The sequence below is a fragment of the Caretta caretta genome, chromosome 7 (genome assembly GCF_965140235.1).
Source record: "Caretta caretta isolate rCarCar2 chromosome 7, rCarCar1.hap1, whole genome shotgun sequence".
NCBI lineage: Eukaryota > Metazoa > Chordata > Testudines > Cheloniidae > Caretta > Caretta caretta.
The window spans coordinates 114,280,285-114,305,713 of NC_134212.1; the positions used below are offsets into that span (position 1 = coordinate 114,280,285).

Here is a 25,429-nt window from a genome sequence, read left to right on the forward strand (position 1 = left end):
GGTTCCCTCCTCACCCCACAAGAGGGTCATGGCCCGCCGCCAGGACTCCTGCCCCATCCAACCCCTTGCGTTCCTTGACGCCCCCCCTCCCAGGACCCCTGTCCCATCCACCTCCCTCCCCTGTCCCCTGACTGTCCCCAGAACCGGGCAGGAGGGTCTCGTGGGCCACCGTAGGGGGTGTCCCGCCCTGCCCCTAAGAGCCAGAGGGACCTGCCGGGGGGGTGAGGTGGGGAGTCCCGGCGGTGCTTACCTGGGGCAGCTCCCAGGAAGCATCCGGCAGGTCCCTCTGGCTCCTACGGGCGGGGTAGCATAGCTAGGGGGGGAGTAGGGGGAGTGGCCGCTCCCCGCACTGATCACATCAAAAGTGCCGCCTTAGGGGCCGACTCCGTGGGTTCTCCGGGGCTGGGGAGCCCCCACCGGCAGCTCCCCACCCCGCACCCGGCCCCAGCTCACCTCCGCTCTGCCTCCTCCCCTGAACGCGCCGCCCTGCCCTCCTTCTTTGCCCACCCGCCCTGGCTTCCCGTGAATCAGCTGTTCGCACGGGAAGCCAGGGAGGGCTGAGAAGCAAGTGGCAGCTTCGCGCTCAGGCCCAGGGAGGTGGAGGTGAGCTGGGGAGCGATTCCCCTGCGCGCCCCCCGGATTACCTGCTGCAGCGCAGGCAGCCCTCCTCGTGGCCCCCGCCCCAGTTCACTTCCGCTCCGCCTCCTTGGGCCTGAGTGCGAAGCCAGCGCCTGCTTCTCAGCACTCCCAGGCTTCCTGTGCGAACAGCTGATTTGCGGGAAACCGGGGGCAGGGTGGAGAAGCAGAGCGGGGCGGCGCGTTCAGGGGAGGAGGAGCGGAGGTGAGCTGGGGCTGGGCGCGGGGTGGGGAGGGGAGCTGCTGGTGGGTGCTCTGCACCCACCAAATTTTCCCTGTGGGTGCTCCAATCCCTAAGGCGCCACTTTTAGCCAGTTGTTAAATTTAGAAGCCCTTTTAGAACCGGTTGTCCCTTGCGGGCTTCTAAATTTAACAACCAGTGTGAACCGGCTCCAGCTCACCACTGTATTATATATATATTTTGTAGATCCATCATTTCTAGCTTCTCTGATCCAGTTTCAATTGGACATGCTTATTCTTCACTTCCTGTCCAAAATGGTTATATAGCATGGCTGCAAACTGTCAAGTAACTACCATGGCTCCACCCGAGATATGCCCGCTCTAAGTGGCTGGCCAATAGAGTTGGGTGGAAAATGAGTGCGTGCGGAGAAATTTTCAACTTTTTTGGGGAAAAAAAAAAGTTTCGAGTTTTCAATTTTTTGTTGAAATAAATAAATAAATAAATAAATAAATAAAAATGCACAGGAATTTACCACAAATTTTTGTTTAGCTAAACCCCAATTTTCCACTGAAAACGCAGGCGGTTTTGCTGGAAATTTTTCAAGCAGCCCTACTAGTGAAATAATGATAACTGTGCATAAAACAGGTCTGCACTTACACCCAGCTGGGCCCTATCACAATTAACAATTTGGGCTTTGGATCTGGCCCTATAACAATTAACAATACCTGAATTTAGGACCTTTTTTGAGCCCAAAAGCTAGTTCTGGAACTTCCTGCATAGTTTGTTCCAGTGGACATCATCATGCTACTGATTTTGCCCACCATTCGAGCGGCAGGCACGTTTCCACAAACATCTGAACTTTGTGTTGCGACAGATATATGCAAGACCTCTCGGGGCACATATTAGTGGTGTAATTAAAACTGTGATCACTTCTAATTGTCAGGGGCTTTCCTGGTCCTGCTTGCAAGCGGGGGCTCTGTAGGGAAGCGTGCAGCGTGATCTGGGACTAGCAGCAATCAGCTCTGCAGCCAGCCAACCTAGAGGAAGGTGGGATAAGCGGTGCTTCTGTTTCAGGGAGCAGCCAGCTTTGTTTATCTCTGGTTTTGGGGTTTGCGTGTGTTATTCTGGATTCTAAGAATAAAAGTAGTGCTATCTTCCAGCAAGAGTATTTGATGTTTTCAATCTAACTCTGTGAAAATAACATTTTGCCCTTCTTTAGCGTTTCAGGCAATAAGGATCTCCCTGAAGCAATCTATAGCTAAGTACAGGATACCAGGAATAAATGTTTTGCTGAAGTGCCTGAACCAGAGGGATGTAGCAATCTATGTGAACTCAATCTCTTAGGTTAAACTAACTACAGCTGGAAAGAAATAAACTAGGCAAACAATATAATTATTCCAAGGCTGTGAAAACATCTACGTGACTGAGTCATGTACCTTGCTAGGAACTATTAATCCAAGGCTAGAATACACTTCTGGAGATTCCTGTACTCTGCACAGCTCCAAATCCTTTAGCTTTTTGCAATGGGTTGTTCACGACTGTGAATTCTATTTCAGACATTCCCGTCTCAGGGGCTGTCTACACGACAGCGAGAGTTGTGATTCCCAGAGCAGGGCAACAGGCTCAAGCTACCATGCTAAAAATAGCAGTGTGGCCATTGCAGCACTGGTGGAAGATCAGACTAGCCATTCAAACTCAGACCCAGGGGGCTGGGTGGGCCACCCAAACTTGGACCCAGGATACCGGGTTGGCTTGGACTGAGGTGACTAGCCCAAGTGGCTGCCAGTGCTGAAAAATCCACACTATTATTTTTAGCTAGCTAGCACAAGTCTGTCTACCCATGCTGGGTATCAAACCTCACAGCTGCAGTGTAGACATACCCTCAAGGGTCTGTTCCTCAGCACAGAAGTTATTTATATGCAATGTATTCTTGCAGGAGCAAGCAGGCAAGATCTGGGCCAATGTGCAAGAAGCACACCGAAGAAATGAGCATATGGAGGCCCCCCGGCCTGATTCTCCGCTTCTCTACACCTTCTGTAATCATCTACACCTGTGCAAGGTGAGTGTGAAAAGTTAGTGATAGACGCTCACCTTACATAGGTGTAAGTGACTATCCCCAGTAAAAGGTTGTTGAGAATCAGACCTCCTATATGTACAGTATCTTTGCAGCATACTGCAGTATTGTGTGTAAGCAAGGAGATGGGTCACTGCCTTATTTCTTAAAAATGCATCAATCACTCTCTTTTTAAATGTGACTGAGATATACACGTACACCCCCCCCCCCCCCAACACTGATCAGTAACGGGTCAGAAGGACCCTTGACTGATTGGCCACCTGGTCCCATGAGGATGCTGACTTAGGTCAAATGCCATTGAGCAGCAGTTAGAGTACAGAAAGCCATGCAGCCATCTGAGAGGCGACAGAGACGGCACAGCTGGAAAGCCTGCACTGGGAGCAACAGACCGCCAACTAGTCGTTTCTGAGCAATGCAAAGCCTTTGCCATTGATTAGAATGCTGCTCCTGACAATTCCAATCATACCTTAAAATGCAAACACATCACTGATCAGTATGGCAGAACAGGGCTCACAGGATCATGAATAGCAACACAAAGTCAGTCCAGTGGTCCATCTAGATTGGTATCTGTCCTAAGCCAGAGGCCAACCTATGATATTGCAGAGGAAGACGGAATAATCCTCATAAGTCAGTCAATTCTACCATGTACATAGGGTGTGGAGAAAAAGTCCACTTTTGCTCCCTTTAGCAACCAGCTTAGATCCTCACACCTGGGACTGATTATCTGAATCTTGGCATACATGATAAAATGATCGGTCATAAGGGCTGTGAGCCCCACTAGAAGCCAGTCTGGGATTTTCCTCTCAGGCACCACTCCTACAAACTTACGCTCTATTAAGCATATAGCAAAAGTATTCCAAGATTGGGGCCTAGGGCCTATTCCAAAGCCCATTAAAATCAGCTTGAGCCTTCCCATTGGCTTCCATGGGCTTTGGCTCAAGACTGTTTTTAAAACATACAAATGGGTATTTCCATCAGGTTAGCTGGTCAGTCTGCCCTGCTCTGAAAAAGCCAGTAAGCCATTTACACCCATGAGAACCTCCCCGGAAAGGCTGATTTAACTCACGTCTTTCAGATGATGCTCTGTTCAGGTTATCCAACAACTAAGTATCCTGGATACAAGAAAGGACCACAGGGGATTTGCTTAGCTCATGAAGCATTTTTGTACCAGGCTATGTTTGTACATGCTCCCAAGTACATTCACATCAGAAGTCAAACGTGTAGCCAGAACATAGGTACTGGGATTGTTCTCTTCCAGAAAAGACACCAGGAACAAAAATACAATCAGAGGAGGTGGGTTTTCTGCGAAACTCCTCAAGTGTCCCAAATAAGCCATTTTCATTGTTTCTAGCTCACATCTCATATTCACCTATCATCCGCCCCACAACCTCACCAATATAAATGGGAAGAAAACTCTACCCTGCTCAAGCACCTTTCATTCCAGGCTCTCAAAATCCTTTACAAGCATTATCCACTACAATGCAGCTCTTAGGTATTTTATCCCCACATGGCATGTGTGGAAACTGAAGCACAAAACTAGGGCTAGGGGACTTGCCCCAGGGCACAAAACCAGTTTGTAGCGGAGCTGAAAACAGAACCCAGGAATCATAGCTCCCAGACTCCTATTATAAGCACTAGATCTTACAAGCAGATATAGCTGCCAATCATGTTTAAAATAGGTGTGATATGGGGTGCTTTTTTTAAATAGAATTCAGGGTCTACATTTCCATTTGTTCCAGGTGAATGTGTCCCTTATGACCACAGGCAAGAGCTCTATAGTTGGCCTATAATACCGTAACACATTGAGGCATAGAATAAGTTCAGCCACAGGCAATTGATCAGAACAGATGTGCCATTCTGATTCCTACTAAATTCTTGGTGGCCAGACAATAACCATCTAGCTGACTGCTCTCACCTGCTAACTAGATCTGCTGCTGGCTGTGGAAAGATGTAGGGTGCATGTTAACACTTAAGCCAGGACTCTTACGGAGTGTACACTGAATCATCCCTATGGATCCAATCCTGCAGTCTGTGCTAATGCAGAACTCCTACTGACATAAGTGGGCAGCCAGTGAAAGAACAGAAATTGCAGGTTCAGGTATTGGCATGAGCCCAAAGGGAAATGCCTTCCAGCTAAGTCCAATAGGAGCTTAACCAAGGTTGCCTGAGCTGAAAGTCAACTTTATATTTCTAACAGTTAAGCAATGCACTTTAAAAACCATTGTTAAACTCCCATCAACTGACTTGGCACATGCTATAATTCAGGTGTGCATAACCTAAACATATATTCTGTTCTAAACCCACTTGTTCCATGAAGTCTGCCAACTACAGAGACCACATACCACTCTCTGTGTGTTCTGTATTGTAATGCTCCCACTCCTGCCTTTAAGATTGCAACCGAGGGTACTGAGGGAGTTGGCTGATGTGATTACAGAGCCATTCGCCATTATCTTTGAAAACTCGTGGTGATCAGGGGAGGTCCCAGACGACTGGAAAAAGGCAAATATGGTGCCCATCTTTAAAAAAGGGAAGAAGGAGAATCCGGGGAACTACAGACCAGGCAGCCTCACCTCAGTCCCTGGAAAAATCATGGAGCAGGTCCTCAAGGACTCCATTTTGAAGCACTTGGAGGAGAGGAAGGTGATCAGGAACAGGCAACATGGATTCACCAAGGGCAAGTCATGCCTGACCAACCTGACTGCCTTCTATGGTGAGATAACTGGCTCTGTGGATATGGGGAAAGCGGTGGATGTGATATATCTTGACTTTAGCAAAGCTTTTAATACGCTCTCTCACAGTATTCTTGCCAGCAAGTTAAAAAAATATGGACTGGATGAATGGACTGTAAGGTGGATAGAAAGCTGGCTAGATCATCAGGCTCAACGAGTAGATCAACGTCTCGATCAACGGCTCGATGTCTAGTTGTTAGCTGGTATCAAGCGGAGTGCCCCAGGGGTCGGTCCTGGGGCTGGTTTTGTTCTACACCTTCATTAATGATCTGGATGAGGAGATGGATTGCACCTTCAGCAAGTTGCAGATGACACTAAGCTGGAGGGAGAGGTAGATATGCTGGAAGGTAGAGATAGGGTCCAGAGTGACCTAGACATATTGGAGGATTGGGCCAAAAGAAATCTGACGAGGTTCAACAAGGACAGTTGCAGACACCTGCATTTAAGACGGAAGAATCCCATGCACTGCTACAGGCTGGGGACCAACTAGCTAAGCGGGAGTTCTGCGGAAAAGGACATGGGGATTACAGTGGATGAGAAGCTGGATATGAGGCAGCAGTGTGCCCTTGTTGCCAAGAAGGCTAAGAGCATATTGGGCTGCGTTAGTAGGATCATTGCCAGCAGATCGAGGGAAGTGATTATTCCCCTCTATTCGGCCCACATCTGGTGTACTGCATCCAGTTTTGGGGGCCCCACTACAGAAAGGATGTGGACAAATTGGACAGAGTCCAGCATAGGGCAACAAAAATGATTAAGGGGCTGGAGCACATGACTTATTACAAGAGGCTGAGGGAATTGGGCTTATTTAGTCTACAGAAGAGAAGAGTGAGGGGAGATTTGATAGCAGCCTTCAAATACCTGAAGGGAGGGTTCCAGAGAGGATTGAGCTAGGCTGTTCTCAGTGGTGGCAGATGACAAAACCAAGAAGCAATGGTCTCAAGTTGCAGTGGGGGAGGTCTAGGTTGGATATTAGGAAAAGCTATTTCACTAGGAGGGTGGTGAAGCACTGGAATGGGTTACCTAGGGAGGTGATGGAATCTCCATCCTTAGAGGCTTTTAAAGGCCAGCTTGATAAAGCCCTGGCTGGGATGATTTAGTTGGGGTTGGTCCTGCTTTGAGCAGGGGGTTGGACTAGATGACCTCCTGAGGTCTCTTCCAACCTCTCACCTCCTATGATTTTATGATTGTAAGCTACTGACAATCATAGTAGGGATCTTATTATTTTTTAGCACAGTGTAACTACTATATAGTACCATGTATCCTCACAATAAAATACTATACAGTTCATAGACTGCAATATTGTGTTTTATGGACTACAACTCTCAATTCTAATTTTGTGGATAAAGTTTTAAGACTTATTACAAACAGTATTAAAAACAGCATTAATATAACTAGGTCTCGTCAAAATAAAATCACAAGCTAGATCTTTAGCTGTTGTAAATCAACATGGCTCCATTAAATTTAATGGATCTATGCCAATTTACACCCAGTGAAGAGGTAACCCATGTCTGTATGGTGAACAATGCCAAGACAAATTGCAATTGGGAATACATACTTGTAGAACTACTGTATAAACTGGAGGTACTAAAAATCACCCACTAACTGTATTACACTTCTACCTGAAGTTCTAGTATTTTACAATCTACACTTGTGCACCATACTATTCCTATATATTATGTTGCCGACTATTTAGCCTTGCACAACTCTGCAAGAAAATACTTTGATCTACATGTTTTGCCAAAATAATGCAGGGTACTGAACTAGCCCACTACAAGGAAGAAAAACGGAGCTAGATAAGTTTCAGAGTAGCAGCCGTGTTAGTCTGTACCCGCAAAAAGAAAAGGAGGACTTGTGGCACCTTAGAGACTAATTTATTTGAGCATAAGCTTTCGTGAGCTACAGCACACTTCATCGGATGCATTCAGTGGAAAACTGAACGCATCCGACGAAGTGAGCTGTAGCCCACGAAAGCTTATGCTCAAATAAATTTGTTGGAGCTGGAGAACAACAGAACAGTCTGGTTGCAGCTTCATGTATTCCAGGTGTGTTTGGCTTAACAGAACCCAAACTGTGGAAAAATCCATGAAGGAGGGGAGAGAAATCTAACTTCAATTTGCTTTTTCCCCCATATATACAATACGCCCAGAACCCAGGGCAATGCTCGAAATACGCTGATCTATACCGTACAGCATTGCGCCAGGACACAATGTCCGGGTGGAGTTTCTTCTAACCTGTACGTTGAGTGAGAATTTCTGCTATCCTTCTTGCGGTGGGTACATTTCTGCCCGTGCCCTCCCCCCTCTCTCGGGGGCTAAACGCCCTCACTAGTTTCGGAAGTCCGCCAAACTCCCTCCCGGTGCGTGGGGACACCGAGCAGCCTGCAGCCGCCCCAGCAAAGCGGCAGAGCTCGCTGGAGCCACGCGATCCGGCCCTGGCTCACCTTACAGAGAAGGAACCCATGTGCCGCACGCACCCACCCAGGAAGCCGGCACGTCTCCCACCAGGCAGGTACCGAGGCAGACAAGGGGGACAGGGATTTGCCCGGGTCACGCCGCCCTGGGTCGGGAGAAGAGCCTTCGTGCCAGACAAAGCCACGCTCATTGACCCCCCCCCCACCGGGCTTGCGGGCAGGGCCCCCACGCGCCCCAATCCCGGGTCTTTTGCCTGCTCAGCCCCAGCAGCTGCACCCAGAGGGGAGACTCCAGCCTTTTGTCACCGGCGGCGGGGCGGGTGCAGCGTGCGGCACCTCTGCCCAGACACCGGTTCTACTGCAGGGGGGGAAGACGCCAGACGCTTGTAATTTACCAAGTCCGCCGCGCTTGCCTGCGGCGTCCCCGCTCGCCACGGCTCCGCTCCCTGGGGAAGCTAATGGGCAGCGACCCGTCCGACGGAGGCGCGGGGGAGCTGAACGCAGCTGCCGCTGGTTACGCCGCTTACAGGTTCGGAAGCGCGGCGCTGCCTTCCCCCGGCCCTCCCTCTTCTCTGCTGCAGGGGGCGCTGCGGCGCAGGCCGAGGGGGCAGGTGCTGCGCGGAGCCAAGTCAAGCCGGGGAGGGGTGGGAAAGAGTTCTCTCTCCGGACTTTTCCACCAGCTGGGTCGGCAAAGCCAGGCCAGGGCCTGAGCACTGAGCAAACCACTCTCCGCCAGAGCCGCCTCCTTCCTGGCGGCTTTGGGCAGCCTAGTTTGAAATGCAGGTGCCTCTGAGCATGCAGAGGATGACCTCCAGTGCAGGGCTTCACTATCCAGAGACTCAGGGACCTTTGAAGTATGAAATGCAGGGCAGGCCTGGTAACAAACAACTGCACCCCACGGCAGGGGGAATGGGGCATCAGGGGCTGTCTTAAATGACTCCCTTGCATCCAAATTCAAATAAATGTGAAGAGTAGTCGATTGTATCAAATATCAGTAAAAATGGGTATTTTCCAGTCCCACTGGCCCAGAGATTAGAAGCACAGTTGCCAGTAAATAAGCACCCTGACTTTCACAATAAGTCAAAAATCAAGGCCAAAACAAGCCAATCCCTAAGAACCCCAACACTCTATGTGACTAGATCCCCTCGCCTGCAGGCTGGGACTGTGGTGGGCCTGCTGTGCACCCCTGACTCTCTCCCCTCCTTGCCTCTGCTTGCCCCCCCCCCCCAGGAGCTGATAAAAAAAATAGAAGCAACAGGTTACAACAAGCAAAAAACTAGCCAACAAGCAACTCACAAGACAACTAAGCCAAAACCAAGCCCAATTTCTATGGGGTTTTTTGCTGGTTTGGCATGTCTGATCAGAACTAGGATGTCAAGCTTGTTTCACTGGTTTCTGACTCTTTTCTCTGGTGGTTCCTTTGTCCTCTCCCCTAGCCTGCACTGGATTTGGCATGGCTGTAGAGCTCTTGCAATGCAAAACACTTGTAGAATAAGGACTGTACTGGTTAAATCCAGAGGCAGTCTGTTGTGCTGGCTCCGTGTGCCACCCTTGCTTACTTCTCATTCAGTGTCTCACACTAATCCATGTGTTCATCAGCAAGCCGTAAGGGAAGAAGTTACAATTTGCAGAAGGGACATCATCAGTCACTGGCTAGCAGAGCGAAGTTGGTAGGCTGATAAACTGATACAGCCACAGAAAAATCATGGTCTCCCTCTCCCTCTGCAACAAAGCAGTGCAGTGCTCATTCCACTGTGCTTAGTGGCCCTAACCCAGAGGTAGCCAACCTGTGGCTCCGGAGCCACATGCAGCTCCTTGTATAGGTGCTGATTCCGGGGCTGGAGCTACAGCCATTACCTTTCCAATGTGCCAGGGGGTGCTCATTGCTCAACCCTGGCTCTGCCCCAGGCCCTGCCCCCGGCCCTGCCCCCACGGCCCCGGCCCCTGTCCCCAAGCCTGCCATGCCCTTGGTCCTCCCCCACAGAGCCTCCTGCACATGCGAAACAGCTGATTGTAGCAGGCGGGAGGTGCTGACTGGCAGGAGGCGGGGGGATGCTGGAGCTGATGGGGGCTGCTGACATATTACTGTGGCTCTTTGGCAATGTACATTGGTAAATTCTGGCTCTTTCTCAGGCTCAGGTTGGCCACCCCTGCTCTAACCCATCTGGGGAGATTTGTTCCCAACTCTCTTTCCTACTCTTCAAGTTATTATAACTTGGAGGATACACCCAACAATTGGACCACCCCTTTTCCTGTACATCAAAGCTCTCAGTCTGTCCCTTCCACATTCCCTTAAACCCTATTCCTTTTCAGAAGTGCTCTCCTCAATACAATTTACTCCCATTTTTGTATCTCACCGTTATACTTTGGATTATGTTCCTCTAAATTATAATATGATTCTGAACTATGTGCAAGTCTGTCTGCCCTCACTCCAACATGTGTTTGTGTCCTGATACCACATAACTTTAGGGGTTCTACTATCACAGTTTATGTCAGCAAATGACTGAGCTGTTAGTTTAATAAGGCACTGGGTCCTCCAACTCACCAGTCCCATGTTAAGATTAATATATTTTCAATTTAGGTGGAAAATTTTAAATATCAGTTTTATATTTCACCGTTTTTACATTTCTCTTGATGTAGCCATTAAAAACCGGAGAGGACAATTTAATTGTTTATAGTCCATTTCATTATCACGTTCTCATGCCTAGCACCCTGCAGCAATAGCAGGGTGTGAACACTACAGAACATTTGGTTTAATTTCACAAAGAGAGTTTCAATATTCAAAAGTTTAGGAAACACTGCCTTCAGCCATGTGCAAAGATCACTCATGTTTTTGTATTAAGCTAGCAACTGATCTAGGTGATAATTTTCAACACTCTTAAGGTACCTTGGCTTTACATTTAGAGAACGGAATTAGCCCCTAAGGTTGAAATGAAACAAACCCACACAGTAGAATATATTTAAAGCTAAAGTATCCAAGATTGTCTTCATGTACCAGAACAGCTTACAAAGTCCTCTATTAGAATGCCCTGCACTATGGTCTAAAACTTGTATGATAGCAGTGGAAGAGAAAATGTATGTACAGCTCAGCTGTGGCAATGGTTCACAATGGGCTCTGGAATCAGGCTGTTTCTTCAGCCTGCTGTATGACAAACAGCATGCAAAGTAGCAGCAGTTGACTGTGTCAAAGCAGACTGAGAATACAGCATTGATCTGATGAGCAGCAATTCCTCTTAGGCACTGAGTTGCCCCATTTTCCCAGTTGAACCTGCAGCCTCTGCAGCTCAGGGACACTATGTCAGATGAAGAAGGCATACTGAAGGCATACGGAAATTTAGAGGATGACAACACCACAGAAAGAAACAGATGGGGTCTAAAAGAAAGTATGTTACCTCACGTTAATAAAAAAAAGGAAAGAGTCCTGCCAGAGCAAGGATGAATTCCAGTGTCAAAATAAAGGCAAGACGTCATCTAGAGAAGAAATAATGCACTGTTCTGGGAGCCAGGAAGTGCCTGAATGAAATTTTTTGGATAAAACTTTGCCAAAAAAAAAAAACAAAAAAACCAACCAAACACGCAGTCAGGTCAACTGGAACATTTGGCAACTTTGTATTGAATTTACCGCAGTTTTGGTCAAAACAAAATCAGAAAACTCAAAAGATTTAATTTTTCCAATTCGAAACAACTTTTCATTTAAAAATTTACTTTGTTTTATATAAAAAAGGTAAAGAAATAACCTCAACAATTCAACAAAAAATTGTTTAACCCAAAACAATTGTAAAATTATTTTTGATTTGGCCACTGAACAGAAAAATTGGTTATTCGCACACCCTTAGTCCTGAGTTCTTTTGCTAAACTATGGTACTGACTTGTTTTGTGACTTTGACCAAGTCACTTCATCTCATCCTCACTTCATCTATGGGTTAAAATGGGGTTAACACCTACCTAGTAAACAAAGGAGCTATGCAGATTCATTAGTTAATATCTGCAGAGCACAGTAAGCCTATCTAAAGTACGCCTACTGTTCCACTGGGTGACAATGAATCAAGAAAGAACAAAGAATGTGCATTAGACAAAACTTTTTCACAATCATAAATGTCTTCCTTTTAAGCGTCCCACAGTCTAGTAAGACCTGACTGCAAAACTTATTGAGAAGATGTAGCAATGTTAATTCTTGTGTTCCAGAGCTGTTGAAACAGAGTGGAACTTGGCTGTGCTCTTCTTTACATCCACAAGCAACGTACAATCTACTTTTTAACAGGAGTTTGTTTGCTTCACGTAGAAGCAGTTAACTATTCTATTTCTATGCCAATTCTCCCTTTAATAAAATACCTGAAGGAAAATGCTCCAAAATAGAGCTGATTGGACAAAAGTGTATTTTCCATGAACATTTTCAAATTAAATCAAAGTCTCAATCTGTTGGATTTTAGTGGAGTTTTTCAGCTTTTTAACAAAAGATTAATAATTCTCTATTTTCTCCTCCCTTCTCTCTCCCCTCTTCATTCCCCTGCAAAAAAAGAGGAAGAGAAGGTAGAGAAAATATTTTGAGTTTTCTATAACTAAAACTGAAAATTGACCAAAATGGCAGTTTCAGTTGAAAAGCTACTTTCAAGTAAATTTCAAACAACACAACTCTAGAAATCAGATCAGATCTACATCCCTTATTTAAAGCTTTCACATCCCTGCAAAGGTTGCTTCATTTGAGGAAGGGTGGTGTGTCTACTCTTACAAGTAATTTCAGACGGTCACCATGCCCATCTCTTTAATAATGGAGGTCTGATTATAGCTTCTCTTGGACAATATGCTGCTGCTCTTGGATCAGCTGATTGTGGTTACCTACAGTAGACTACAGGGTAATATCTGATCTAAAAATCAATGGCAGATTTAGCATCACCTTAAGGGGGAGCAGGATCCAGTCTTCTCCAGTTCACTACATTACAGGACCTTTCCATGTTCCTACGACCAACAACTTCAGTACACTTTTAATACTGAAATAATTATAAACCGTCTTATCCCTCCCCACCCCCACCCTTCTCTAAGAATATACTGGGATTTATTTAAGTGTATTAGCAAATTTATTCCAGTAGCAGGAGCTATATTTAATAGGCAATGGATTCCATTACTAGATCAAATCCTCCTTATTCTGTTTTCTTTTCTGGGTATTTTAGGATTAAACTGTTTTTAATTGACAATTCCAATGACTGATTACTTTTCACCTCCTGGATCTATTTAATACCTTACCCTACAGTGGAGGGGAAACTGATTTTAGTTTTAGGAATAGGTTTCAGGGCTCACTGAATTCTTCAAAGGAGCAATACATAAAATGGTAAAGTCCACAAGAAACTCTACACCTCACGCCTACAACAGGTGAGTGAATTTGAGCCATAAGTATACAAAATTAGGGATATCTCATTTTCCCCACCTTTTAAAATATTAATACAAATACTAAACTAATACTTGGCATTCAACTAACTTTTCAAAAATGCTATTTTACAGATTAGTCACTGCAATGTACACCAGAGGTAGGTCTCAACCTTTTACAAATGGGGAAACTGAGGCAGATGGGTAAAGGCACTTGCCCAAGGACAGAGGGTGTATCACAGGCTGGAACCAAACACTGAAAATTGGGAATCCCTGGCATCCATATATCTTATATGATACAGTTTAAATGCTGCCAGGGAGAAGTCAATTAGCAGGTAAGCTCCATTTACTAGAAGAAATCATCAATTTGGGATCACTTTAAAAAAAAAAAAGTCTCAGACTCAGTGTTCTCATCTGTAAAATAGGGACGATACCTACTACCACTCATGGGCCCTAGTGAATAATATGCTCCTATTATAGGAAGCACTATACTAACACATAAAAGACAATTCCTGACTGAAGATTTTACGGTTTAAATCACTGTCCACAACTAATTTTTGTCTGAAATTAAATAATGAACTATTTGAATCATCGCCATCACTTTAAAATACTTCTCTTCTTCCGTCTCTCCCACGCCCCCCCAGCTGCTAGGCCTGCTCCAGATTCTTCAGCACATCACACGTACCATTTTCTTTTTAGGTGGGAGATTAACAAACTCCTTGTGCCCTCTTTGGTTCCCACACAGGACATACAGTGGAATACATCTTACCGGGCCACTTACAGGACCAGCAAAAATTGACTGCTGGGAGCAGAAGCAATATCTGAAAGAGGAACAAAAACTGTAGGATTATGGCAGCAGTGCTCTCTCTATCCTGTATAAAGCCACACCCTGGAGCTGGTAATACTCCTTACAAAAGACATATTCAAGAGAGTCACAGTCCTTTGTTTAGGAGAAAGGACAAGAGGAGTTTAATAAAGAACTAAATTTATTGCAAGCGGAAAAACCCCTTAGTGAAGAACTAGACACTACAAAAATAATGCACAAGAAAGAAAATAATGAAAGAAAAACAGATTGTATAGGGGAGGAAGAAACTGAAGAGAGGAAGAAAATATGGAGGCAAGATAAAAAGGTTTAAGGAAAACTGTGAGACATTTAAACAAAAACTGTGAAGCAAATTATACTGAAGGGCCACTTCATTCACCACTGAAATGCAATTACCTCAGTCCCAACTGTTTGACAGTACACAATACTGCATAGTTTAGAACTGAAACAGTGACTGTCTTCCTCCATTTGAATTCGGAGGGGGGAAATACATGTAAGTGGAAAGCAATTACCTGAGTTATTTGCCCAAAACACTAGAGTTAACACCTCTGCTTTTCAAAGAAAGATATTGCTATGGAAACTCTCATAAGCACAAGTGTCCAGGACCAGGGTTTTGTGTCTAGCAGGACATGTAACTCCATGGTGCCCCAGTGGTAAGAAAAGTAGATGGCACCTTCCTTAAGTCACCAGTGAAATACCACCACTTATTGGAAAATTCCTATTCAGATACTGACATGGCGTGACACTGGTCTGATTGCAAGATCCAATGAAAACAGCACAAAGCGTTATGGCGCAGAGAAGGTTTAAGACAAGAAAAGAGACGGCCTGTTGAAAGAAAATATGGTCTCGTGACTTGTGTTTAAGGCACTTGACTGGGACTTGGGTGCCCACAACTGTTACTTAGAATGTTGGCATCTTCTCCGATTTTAGATGGAGACCCTGCTAGCTAGCTTAATATACATTTTAAGACTGTATTGCCCTCCTTTTTCTCCTCTTTCTCCCTCCGCAGTAGAACTGGTTTTATTTTTGTTTTCTAATGAGTCTGGTATTGTTCATCTGTGTACTAAGGGTAGAAACTTATAAATGCATAAAGAGTAATAACAACATACAATTGATTGGATACAATATTATGCCTTGCAACATTAAGATAGCAATTCACTCCTTTTCCACAAATGTACAATAGACAGCCTAAAATTTTCAAATACTGTACAGTAGGAAATGTTAACAACTTTTACAAAAAACACCACAGCATACAGTTTACCGCAGACATTGCCTAACAACCAAATGCCATCCATGAGTTACTTACTGATAGCCAACCAGTCATGGAATCTCTGACCGGCTACACCCCACATTCTAACTCCCTTTCTGGAAACATGTATGGTTTGGTATCTGGAGTTCACACAATAATACCATGAGACTTTAGACTGTAACTACTGCAATTCAACAGCAGCTCAACTTTGATCTCCCATTTTATTTGATAACTACCCTTGTATGTTTTTTTCATATTGTTGTGTTGGACAATACATTAGTACCCAGAGTGAGACAGAGGTCCATTTGTGATGCACTACTTTGTGCCAGTAACTCGTCAGGCCTGGCATGCTCACTGCACCTAACACACTGTTGTTAGGATATGTACCCAATAGGGGACATGTAGCATATCACTGAAAAACTAACACCACACCGGTCTCTAATATTCTTGCATGATGTATGTACGAAGTGTGTACAAAGTTATGGATATGTTCTTAATATGTTTGGCAAGCAATGCATAATCACAGGGAAGGACTACACTACAGCGGGGATCGACGCTCTGAGACCAAATCACCAACAGTCGATTTAGCAGGCCTAATAAAGACCTACCAAATCAACTGTAGATCTCTCTCCAGTCGACCCCTGTATTCTACCTTTGAGGAGAAGAGTAAGGTAATTCAACAGGAGACTTTCTCCTGTCGACCCCTCACGGTAAATCAACCTAAGATACATCGACTTCAGCTACATTATTTACGTAGCTGGAGTTGAATAGCATAGGTCGACTTACCACGGTAGTGTAGACATAGTCATAGTCTACCCTAGACAAAGAAATGTATCAAGCTAATAATCAAGGGACAAGACAACATAGTGTCAACACCCCAGCAGGAAAATTTGGGCTATAAAGATGAGGGTCTGGAATTCAACTACAATAATATCGTATACAATTGGTTGTATTATAAAAGTGCATCAAGTAAGGTCTATTATGAAAGACTAACACAATGAAATGTATGCACTAACACTATATGAGAAATTATAAATACTCACTAACATTATGCTTGGAAGTCTGTGAATAAAAGGTATTTGAACCATGCAGGTCATGTGTAGTTGATATACGGGTACTATCCCAGACAGAGGGAGGGAAGGAGGTTATCAGTCTCCAACAAAATTCAGCAAGGTGTGACAAAAACAATGGAAGACCCATTTACATACAAATCAGCAGGCGGATGGGTCCACAGGAAGGGAAGAACAGCATGAGATGATCCTGAGTCTAGGGACAAAGCAGTGAGTTTAGAGAAATATAAAGAGATAGAAGAAGCCATCTTGGCATCCATCACGGGACAGACACAAGGGGCCAGAGCTCTTGCAAGCTGAGAAAGATGGGTCCTTCAGCCAATGGGGTTGTAGTTTCTGGGAACGGAATATGGGTGAGAAACCTGCTGATGCAAAGATCTTTCACTTAGGAAAACAAGGGAAAGTAGCACCTTGTACTTCGGTGGAAAGTCCTGACTGAAAGTCAGTATGTATGTAAAGAGAAAGATTGGTAAGAAATCTACCTTGAACCAAGGCTGTAGCTTGTTAAGTCTTAGCCACTAGCAAGCGTATTTTTACTTTTGTTGGTTTGTAACCCATTTTAACTTTATTCTTTCTACTTAGGTTAAGTGATACCATGTCCTTTGTTAATAAACCTGTTTTATTTCTTACACTCAACCAACTCAGTGCTGAGCTTGAAGAGAAGGGTGAATTTACCCCAGTTAAGTTAATAAGCCGTAATGTGCTTTTGTCTCTTTAGAACAAACCACCCTTATTAATCCTCTGAATGTTTCTGGAGACGGCTGGATGTTTTCAGGCAGACAGTTCTGAGGAAATTCAGGACAGGTGGTGTGTTGGGGTCACTTGCTTAATGGTAACCAAAGCTGGTGGAGACAAGAGTGTGGCAGTGGTGCTGTAAGCAGGCTGCTGGATTCAGAGTTGCTGAACAGACACACAGACACTCAGTGCATGCTTGTATGCTGGCTGGGAGTGTCCAGGCTGGGAGCTACAGCAGCAGAGGATTTTAAGGCAGTCAGGGTTACAGGATAAGTGGCAACAACTTCTCATTGGTCTGAATCACACCCCAAAACGTGACACCCATATTTGTAAAACACACATGGTATTAATTTAAAAAATAAAATAGATTCAGCTTATTTTAAACCTTCTGAGTCTTTCTATGCTGCGCCATCAGCAATACTGTACTTAGATGAGCCTGGGTGATCACAACATGAAAGTATCACAATCTGCTATTAACTGAGGTCCTATTTTGTGACAAGCGCTTTCTACATACCAACTTGCACCAGCAGTTTAACAAATATTTTTTAAAGTCAGTTTAGTTAAACTCATGCAAACCCCTATGTGGATACATTTAAACTGAGTTACAACTGACCTGTGATCAATTTAGCTTTAATCAATAAGGAATAGATTAAGTCAACTGATTGTGTCCACACAGGAGTTTGCAACTGTAACTAAAACTACTTAAAATAATTTTGCTTAAACATATACAACTTGTGTTTAGACAAGGCCTCCAATTTTGGAACTTAAGCTGTTCTGCCTGTGTGTTGTGTTTTAGCTATATAGCTTAATTCAGCCCCCTAGGGACAGAGATAACATCTTCCTTTATAATATGTCTAGTACTGAGCACATTGACAACTCAAATAATTTTGGGGATTTCATTAGAAACACTACCTTGGGATTATATTAACACCTGACATCTATACATCAATGACATTTTAGAGATTGCAACAGAAACCTATGAATTTCCTTTCTATATTAATATTCCTAGCAATCATTAATGGGGTTCTCTTTTGCCAGGAGAGGGAAAATAGGGGCTTTTCAGCATTTCAACATGGAACCCAGAATATAAAAGCCACAGCCTCTTCAGTCCGCTTCAAACGATGTGGTAAAATTCAGATGGATACAAATCTTTTAGATTGAAGATGGACAGTTTCAAATTTTGAAGGAGATATAGGCTGCATTTAAAGGACAAAATGATAGTTTTAATATACTCTCAACATTGGCATTCAGGTTAACTCCATTCTGTCTCAATTTCCAAAAAACCCATTTGTGATATGCAAATTTGATGGTAAAAATATAAATAAAAATAAATCCAGAGACACAGAGACACATTCTGCCTTTGGATGTGTGCATATAAATTCCTATTGACTTCAAAGAGAATTGCATTCAGTGGCAAAATTTAGCCCTTAATGATGTAAACACCAATTTTGGAGAGAAAAAGGCAAGGGCTTAATTTTCAACAGATTAACTCCGTACAAATGGAAAGAAATCTAGACCGTGAAATAGCTTTATTACTCCTGGTAACATACAAAGTATGTGCAGCATTTCAAGATTGATCTTTGAAATACAACAAAAATGTAGCATCCTCAAATTTAAAGCCGAGCAAAGTTTAAATAAGGTGACAATAGTATGAAATGTACAATTTGTTCACACCATGCTTACATATTACCTGCATCCGGCAGCTCAGTAAATACAAAATCATGTGAGGAACAAGCCTAAGTTCACACTGGTGCCACACGATCATGAAAGGGGGAAAAAGACCGTTTCCAAACTTTGAAAAGCCTTCATGGATAAAACTATGATGCTTCAGCAAGTGGGATTTTACATAAAAAAGCACTGGAACAGAACCATTTACGAGGAAAGATTGTAATTCAAAACTCATATATTCAGTATTAATTGTACAGTCTCTCCGTATACAGTCCCGTACATTTCAAAATTAACTTGCCGTTATCTTTGTACTATACAAAAGAGAAATAGAAAAACAAACTACAGTGCTAGAGGGACCTCACAGTACTGGAGAGCCTGTAACCTGCGTGAGAAAATATGAACTAACAGATGTTCGGATTGTTAAACGAACAAAAAGGTTGAAGAGAGAGTGGGCACTGTAAATCTGAACAGAATGGTCTAGCATGTCTTATCTGTAGTAGGAGGGAAGTAGTGGTTAGAACACAACCATGAGTCACGAGACTTGGGTTCTAGCCCTAATTTTGCCACAGATTGGCTGTGTGATTTTGGGCAAGTTACAACCTCTCTGTACATCAGTTTCCCATCTATAAAATGGAAATAATGCCTATCCACCATCTATGTGAAGTCGTTTAATATCATTGGATGAAAAGTGCTACATAAGTGCAAAGTATTTTCTGAAGTTAGCTGAAGTTTTGTTCACTTCTGAGATGTTAGAACTCATGCGTCCACTGCAATCTTTATGCAAGTGGGTCTTCGTCCAGCTAGTTGGTGAAAAAGGGCACTGCCCACTTAAGCTCTCCATTGCAGCAGATGGGGAGAAGGGGAAGTGTACAGGGATAGATCAGAAGGGCAGGAAGCCATTGGAGCTAGGTTAGGACAAGGTCAATGCTCACTCTTTCTGCTGACTGGAAAAGTGAGGTTTCGTGGGGTATTTATACCCCATGCAACCATGGGGAGGCCCCTCTTTACCAGGATTGGGCTGGCAGCATCAGCAACGTCTTCATTTGCAACCAGCTGGCTCTGCGTAATAGAAGAGTGAGATCAGGAAGTGGGGTGGGGGCGGGAAGGTTTTCCTCTTTCCCTGCATCTTGGGCCCAATCGAGAGGGGGGAAAAGTGGGGCCCCCATCTGTGCTCCTGTGGGCAGCATGGACAGGAGGAATCCTCTGGGGATCCTTTTGTCCCATGAGTAGCGGGGGCGGGGGGAACACTGCTGGTGCAGGGAACAAGTATTGAAGACTGGGGAAGCAGGCCAAAAATTAATTGAAGCTAGGCACACTGTTGCAGCAGAAGTTCTTTCTGTAGCAATTCTAAGGTTACAGGGTGCTTACAGGACAAGTAGAACCAGACCAGGGGTATGAACAACCTCTAGGACCCAAGAAGCAGAGCATTACAACTGCAAGAAACAGAATCACTATTGGTGAGTTGGACTGACACCAAGGGGTGACTGAAGAGTAGGAGAATTCAAGGGAGAGAAGCTCAACAGGCATGGCTGGGGACAGCAGGGTGCCGCACTCAGGGGTTGGGCCTTCCAGTGGGGGGGGGAGGACGGGACGTCCAGAATAGTGGATATGCGAATGGTAATTTTAACCACTTCTCCTACAGTGCTGCATTTGGGGATCTTAGAGGGGAGAGAGGCACGGCACGTGGATATGGCCTACTGCGGCTAAAAACAAGATGCTGGGGAGCGGCCACTTTCTGCAGCTCCCCAGGACTTTAGCTACTGAAATTTGTGGGGCAACGGATTTAGCCACAGAGCTTGGGAGGGCGGTGGGGGGGACACCTGGGGACCCAGTGTATTGGGGGAGGGTCCAGAGTTGCTCGGTTAGCTCAGCTGCCTCAGAGATCAACAGCTTTTCACATCTGTTACAGGCTAACTTACAACTGTGTAATAGGTTGGGGGCTTACCTCAGAGGGAAGTCTAGCAAAGGTGATCCCAGTAACCCAACATAGGCACAGGTTTGGGATACCAGAGATAACCAGATGGTACAGATGCCACTCATTAAAGTGGGAGTCATTAACACAGGGGATGGGGAGACAGGGAATGTTAATTCATGGGATAGGATCCCTGTCTATGGGCTATCTCAGGTGCCTCAGGACATTGAGGTTAGTTAGAAATATGGTCATGCTTCTGAGAAGATGTTAAAACTAAAGAAAATGGTTTCCTTCTTTACTTATCCACCAAGAGCTAAAAACAACTTCAGATCACACATGCATACACCACTTCCTATTGACATAAATGGGAACCACGTACAGACACAGAATTTGTCCTTAATGCCATACAGGAACTGTTGCTCCCCTCTGTTTTTGTTATTGGTGAGGTCAGTAGCTGTTGCAGCAAAAAATATAGGAAGCAAACTTGTGTCTTGGCTGTAAAAAAGCCTTTTAGGTAATCTCCAAACACTTATGTTGAACTTCTCCAAAGCTGAACTTTTTATTGACAATTAATAGTTCAACTGTAACACATCTGGCTCTGAATGTTATTAAAGTGCTCTGAAAACATAAAAGCTATACACGTGCTACATACTGACCTTGGCTTCCAAAGGATATTTTGTGAGGCTATATTGTATTCTCTTCTTACTCATCTGAACATCAATAGCGTGTTATTTTCTTGGCCACATTTTGGATTTTGCAGGTCATATCATACTCATCAGAGTCTAAGCCAAATGTTTTTAGAGGAAGAGAGGGGAGCTGTAAGTGATAACATTAACATTCAAAAATGCACTTATTCCTTAATAATGCGCAAGTTAATGTCATTAAAATAGGATCCAGTTCTGTCAGCTGGTCCATATAAGTATGTCACACACACACACACACACAAAAAAAAAAAAACTACAGAGGGGGGAAACCTAGGGTATGTTTTCCGTATCTTACACCCAGCAAAGGAGAATGCTATAAAGCAGTTTCAAATAAAAGCCAATTGTCTGACTGGATATGATAGCTGTTCAAATGGAATTTATTTCTGAGTGAAAGTCACCCTGTGCCTAGGGAAAAACACAAACTTATGAACATTGCCGATTCACCAAGAGTTTTTACATTGTTGAGGTGTGTGAAAGGAACAGGTTTCTAATAGACTTGGTGGACTGGGACTACACTGACTCTTTTCATAGACATCCTGAATTTACAAAAGTAAGCAATAGTTTACTGCCATACACAAAGTGATCTTAAAAAAATCCCCAAAACTTTTCTCAAAGTTTATCAAGAGGAATGAGAACTAAGTCTGGTGGCACAAGCAAAGTAACAGTTTAAAAATTCCAACTCCTTCACATTAACTGCAGTGCTCCTGAAAAGTATCAGATTGGCAGCACTCTAAACTGAAGTCCTTATGTCTCTACAAAACAGATGCTCATGACCAATGGAAATACACGTTTCCATGTTTCTAACCAAACATGGAAACTAACTCTAAAGTTGAGAGCAATTCCATCTCCATGGCTATGGACCTCTTGGTTTATCTGCTGAGACTGTCAATAAAGGTGCCAAATTGTGAATGTGATATATGCTTTCAAATGAAGGGGGTAAATATGCACTGATACAGCGTCTGCGCATATACAGGAACTTTATCCATTAATAAAATAAAGTTGCATAAACAGCGGGAGAGGTTAAGTAACCTGTCTAAATTTAGTGGCAAAGGCTGATGGGGAACCCAAGAGTTCTGAGAGCCCATTCCTTGCTCTAACCACTAAACAATGCCTAACCAAACTGCTGAAGAACAATCTGAAGAAAAGGGACGATTTTGCAGGTAAGAGAGATACCTTACATGCCAATTAAAAATCAAGTTTGGTTGTTCATATTACCTCACGCAGCTGGAGGAAACAGTAAGGAAAAATAAAAGGTTGAAAATACCGTTTTAAACAAATCTAACCGTAAATTAGACATAGAACATGAAGTAGACCTAATGAAAAAAGTAATATCTGTACTGTAATTCTTCGTGACAGATTGTTTACCTAAAATTTCACATGAATTTTTATTTCAAACTTAAATTTTATGTTTGCTATACATTAAATGTAAAAATGAAGTTGAGTTTTCTAAGACAAAAATCCAATTTTTCCCTCTTGTAAATGAAAACTGAATAGTTTTCACGAAGTTCTCTTACCATACTTTTGGTTGGCAAGTGAAGAGTTTTCTTACAAAAACAGTTGCTTAAGAAAAAGTATGGCCTTCGTTCAAAACAACTGCACTAACAGCCAGAGGCTTCACGTCTTAACTTGGCTCCATTTAGCTTTGCTCTGATCCAGATAGTGTAAATGTACAATTTCTTATTTCACATATATACAAATACATTCAGACAGCATTTAACAGCAAAACAATTTCTACAAAAGAAATCAAGCTTTTTTTGCTCCTGAACACAGCCACTATTCTAGGAATAAGAGCAGTGAGCAGCAGCAATTGCATTAACATTGGCAACAGAGTGTTACAGGTCTAACTAAGCATATAACACACACATCATGCCTAAAAGATTTAGTGTTGTAATAATTTTTTCATTTCACTACACTTATCTTGAGCCACATGTTTATTTAAAAGAAAGAGGAGGATCTGTTCATGTTTTTCAATCTGTGAGGGAAGGACAGAGAGAATATTAGCAGGCATGTTGCCATATAAAGTATTATGTAAATGTTTGTTTTTAAAATTAAATAAAATCAACTTGAAAGCCACTTTTTAAAAGTAGTTTTAGGAACTACAAATGAACCTGGGTTCCCATTCTAGTTTAGTGAATGTACAATTACCTTTCCCTATTTTGTGGAAAAAAAAAACACAACACAGCATGGTGCATTAAATGATTTTGGCTGACCCTCAATTTTTTTTTTAAAGACACCCCTAAGGAGAGCTCTGATGAGGTGCTAGAGATGATGATGTCAGCAGATCAATGGCCCAGGCCAACAGGAAGTTAACCTAGCCCTGTCACCAAGTTCTCTCCTTGCTCCCATTCACTGGTGTGCTACCTACCTCTAGAGTTACTTCCTGGAAGCCCTTTGTAGTGTATTAAGTCTGTCTTTCCTCCACCTGTCTCAGGGGATTCAAAGCCAGACCCCTTCCATGTCTTGTCCCCCACTCTCCCCTCTCCCCCCACCCCAACAAAACAAGCAGAGGAGTCATTCACAGGGCTGGATGCAGAAATCTGGCTGGATTCCTCATGGCTACAGTTCAAAGGACTACCTGGGAGAAAATGATTTTGCTCCATTCTGTAGTAGGACAGGGAAGGAGCACGAGTAAGCTCATTAACAAGATGGCTTTACTCTCTACCAGCCTCTAAATGCCTGGCATCAACATTCCCTCTCTGAAGTTCCCCAGCTTCCATGATAATCCCTCTTCAGTAGAAATACTCTCCTTTCCCCCACAAAAGTCATCAGAGCAGTCAGAACCAACAAATGCTTCTGGTTCTACCTCCCACACAAAGATAGTAACTCTCACTAAATGTAGGGCTTCTCCTTAAAAATAAAAATGGGCCTTTGAAACTCCAAAGTTCAGATTTTTAACACTGATTTCACTCGTTTTTATAAAAACAAAACAAAATCTAAGTTTGCTTATTACCTGCAACAGACTTCATAAGATTCTTGTAAAAAAATACAAGCATGGAGGCATTATGAATGCCAAGTTGCACCCACAGTTAATTTTTTCATAGGCACATTAACCCTTGGTTATATGAAAAGGCTGGTAGTCCGTTGACCATATAATGGTGCTGTTATAATATTCTAATAAATGATCTTTTCTTTAAAGGTTGCAGGTTCCGCCCGCTTTACATAGCCTTAATTCCTATGCAACAGTCCCTAGAATTTTAATTAAATACATTTTAATCATCCTACAAACAGACATAATTGAATATTGTTTTCATGTCAGCAAGTCAGTTCTATAAAACTAGTAATGGTACTATACTTTTTCTTACAGATACATAGTAAGCAATTTCAGTGGTCGGGATAAATACTTTGTGGTTTTCTTTTAAAAAGATAAAAATAAGTCCACCTCCAATGTCTTAATATCAGCAGCAAATTCTGGCTTGCTACTTCAAATATTTATGGTGTAGAACACACTGAAGAATATTCACAGTAACTTCTCATAGCATTCATATATACTCTGAACATTCATTTTTTACATGCATCTGTGATAAACGAGGAATTGACCAAGACTATACAGCCAACCTATATTTTCCATGTTGCATGACATTCTGAATTATTTGACTATGTAAAAAATAAAATAGGAAAGTTCACATTTTTAGAACACTTCTTTTTTCAATTTTATAGCCAGCCACAAATCAAAAATCCCAAACCTTTTCCATGCTCTTTTTTTTTTTTTTTAAACATCAGTATCTGGAAGAGAAAATGTAAGTTTAGACTGAATACTACTTACTTGCTTTTTTAATTCTGTGCAACAGCAACTAGCCTCATTTGCATGGGCTACTAGAGAAAAAATGAACAGGAATCTGATCAGTAAAGCATTATTATTCCCTCATTAACTGGCTGA

General features: G+C 43.3%; 2 protein-coding genes and 1 long non-coding RNA gene across 4 annotated transcripts in view; 1 reads left to right on the top strand and 2 right to left on the bottom strand.

Moving 5' to 3' along the window:
- The window catches only part of VWA2 (von Willebrand factor A domain containing 2), a 75,235-nt gene extending 66,610 nt beyond the window's left edge, over nt 1-8,625 (bottom strand). The window contains exon 1 of one of the 2 annotated variants that reach the window (XM_075131066.1): nt 8,426-8,625. The gene's annotated coding sequence lies outside the window, so the exon portion shown is untranslated. The remainder of the gene's footprint in view (nt 1-8,425) is intronic. The other variant, XM_048857000.2, reaches the window with a different exon arrangement.
- On the top strand, nt 7,904-16,552 carry LOC125639578 (uncharacterized). Its single transcript, XR_012669425.1, has 2 exons — nt 7,904-8,124; nt 14,137-16,552. It is a non-coding gene; the product is annotated as an uncharacterized LOC125639578 (long non-coding RNA).
- A 2,249-nt stretch (nt 16,553-18,801) lies between these two features.
- The window catches only part of TDRD1 (tudor domain containing 1), a 57,059-nt gene continuing 50,431 nt past the window's right edge, over nt 18,802-25,429 (bottom strand). The window contains exons 23-24 of the mRNA XM_075131068.1: nt 25,316-25,365; nt 18,802-23,524 (exon numbers count right to left, since the gene is read on the bottom strand). Of these exons, the coding sequence (XP_074987169.1) occupies nt 23,432-23,524; nt 25,316-25,365 (143 nt within the window). The 3' untranslated portion in view covers nt 18,802-23,431. The remainder of the gene's footprint in view (nt 23,525-25,315; nt 25,366-25,429) is intronic.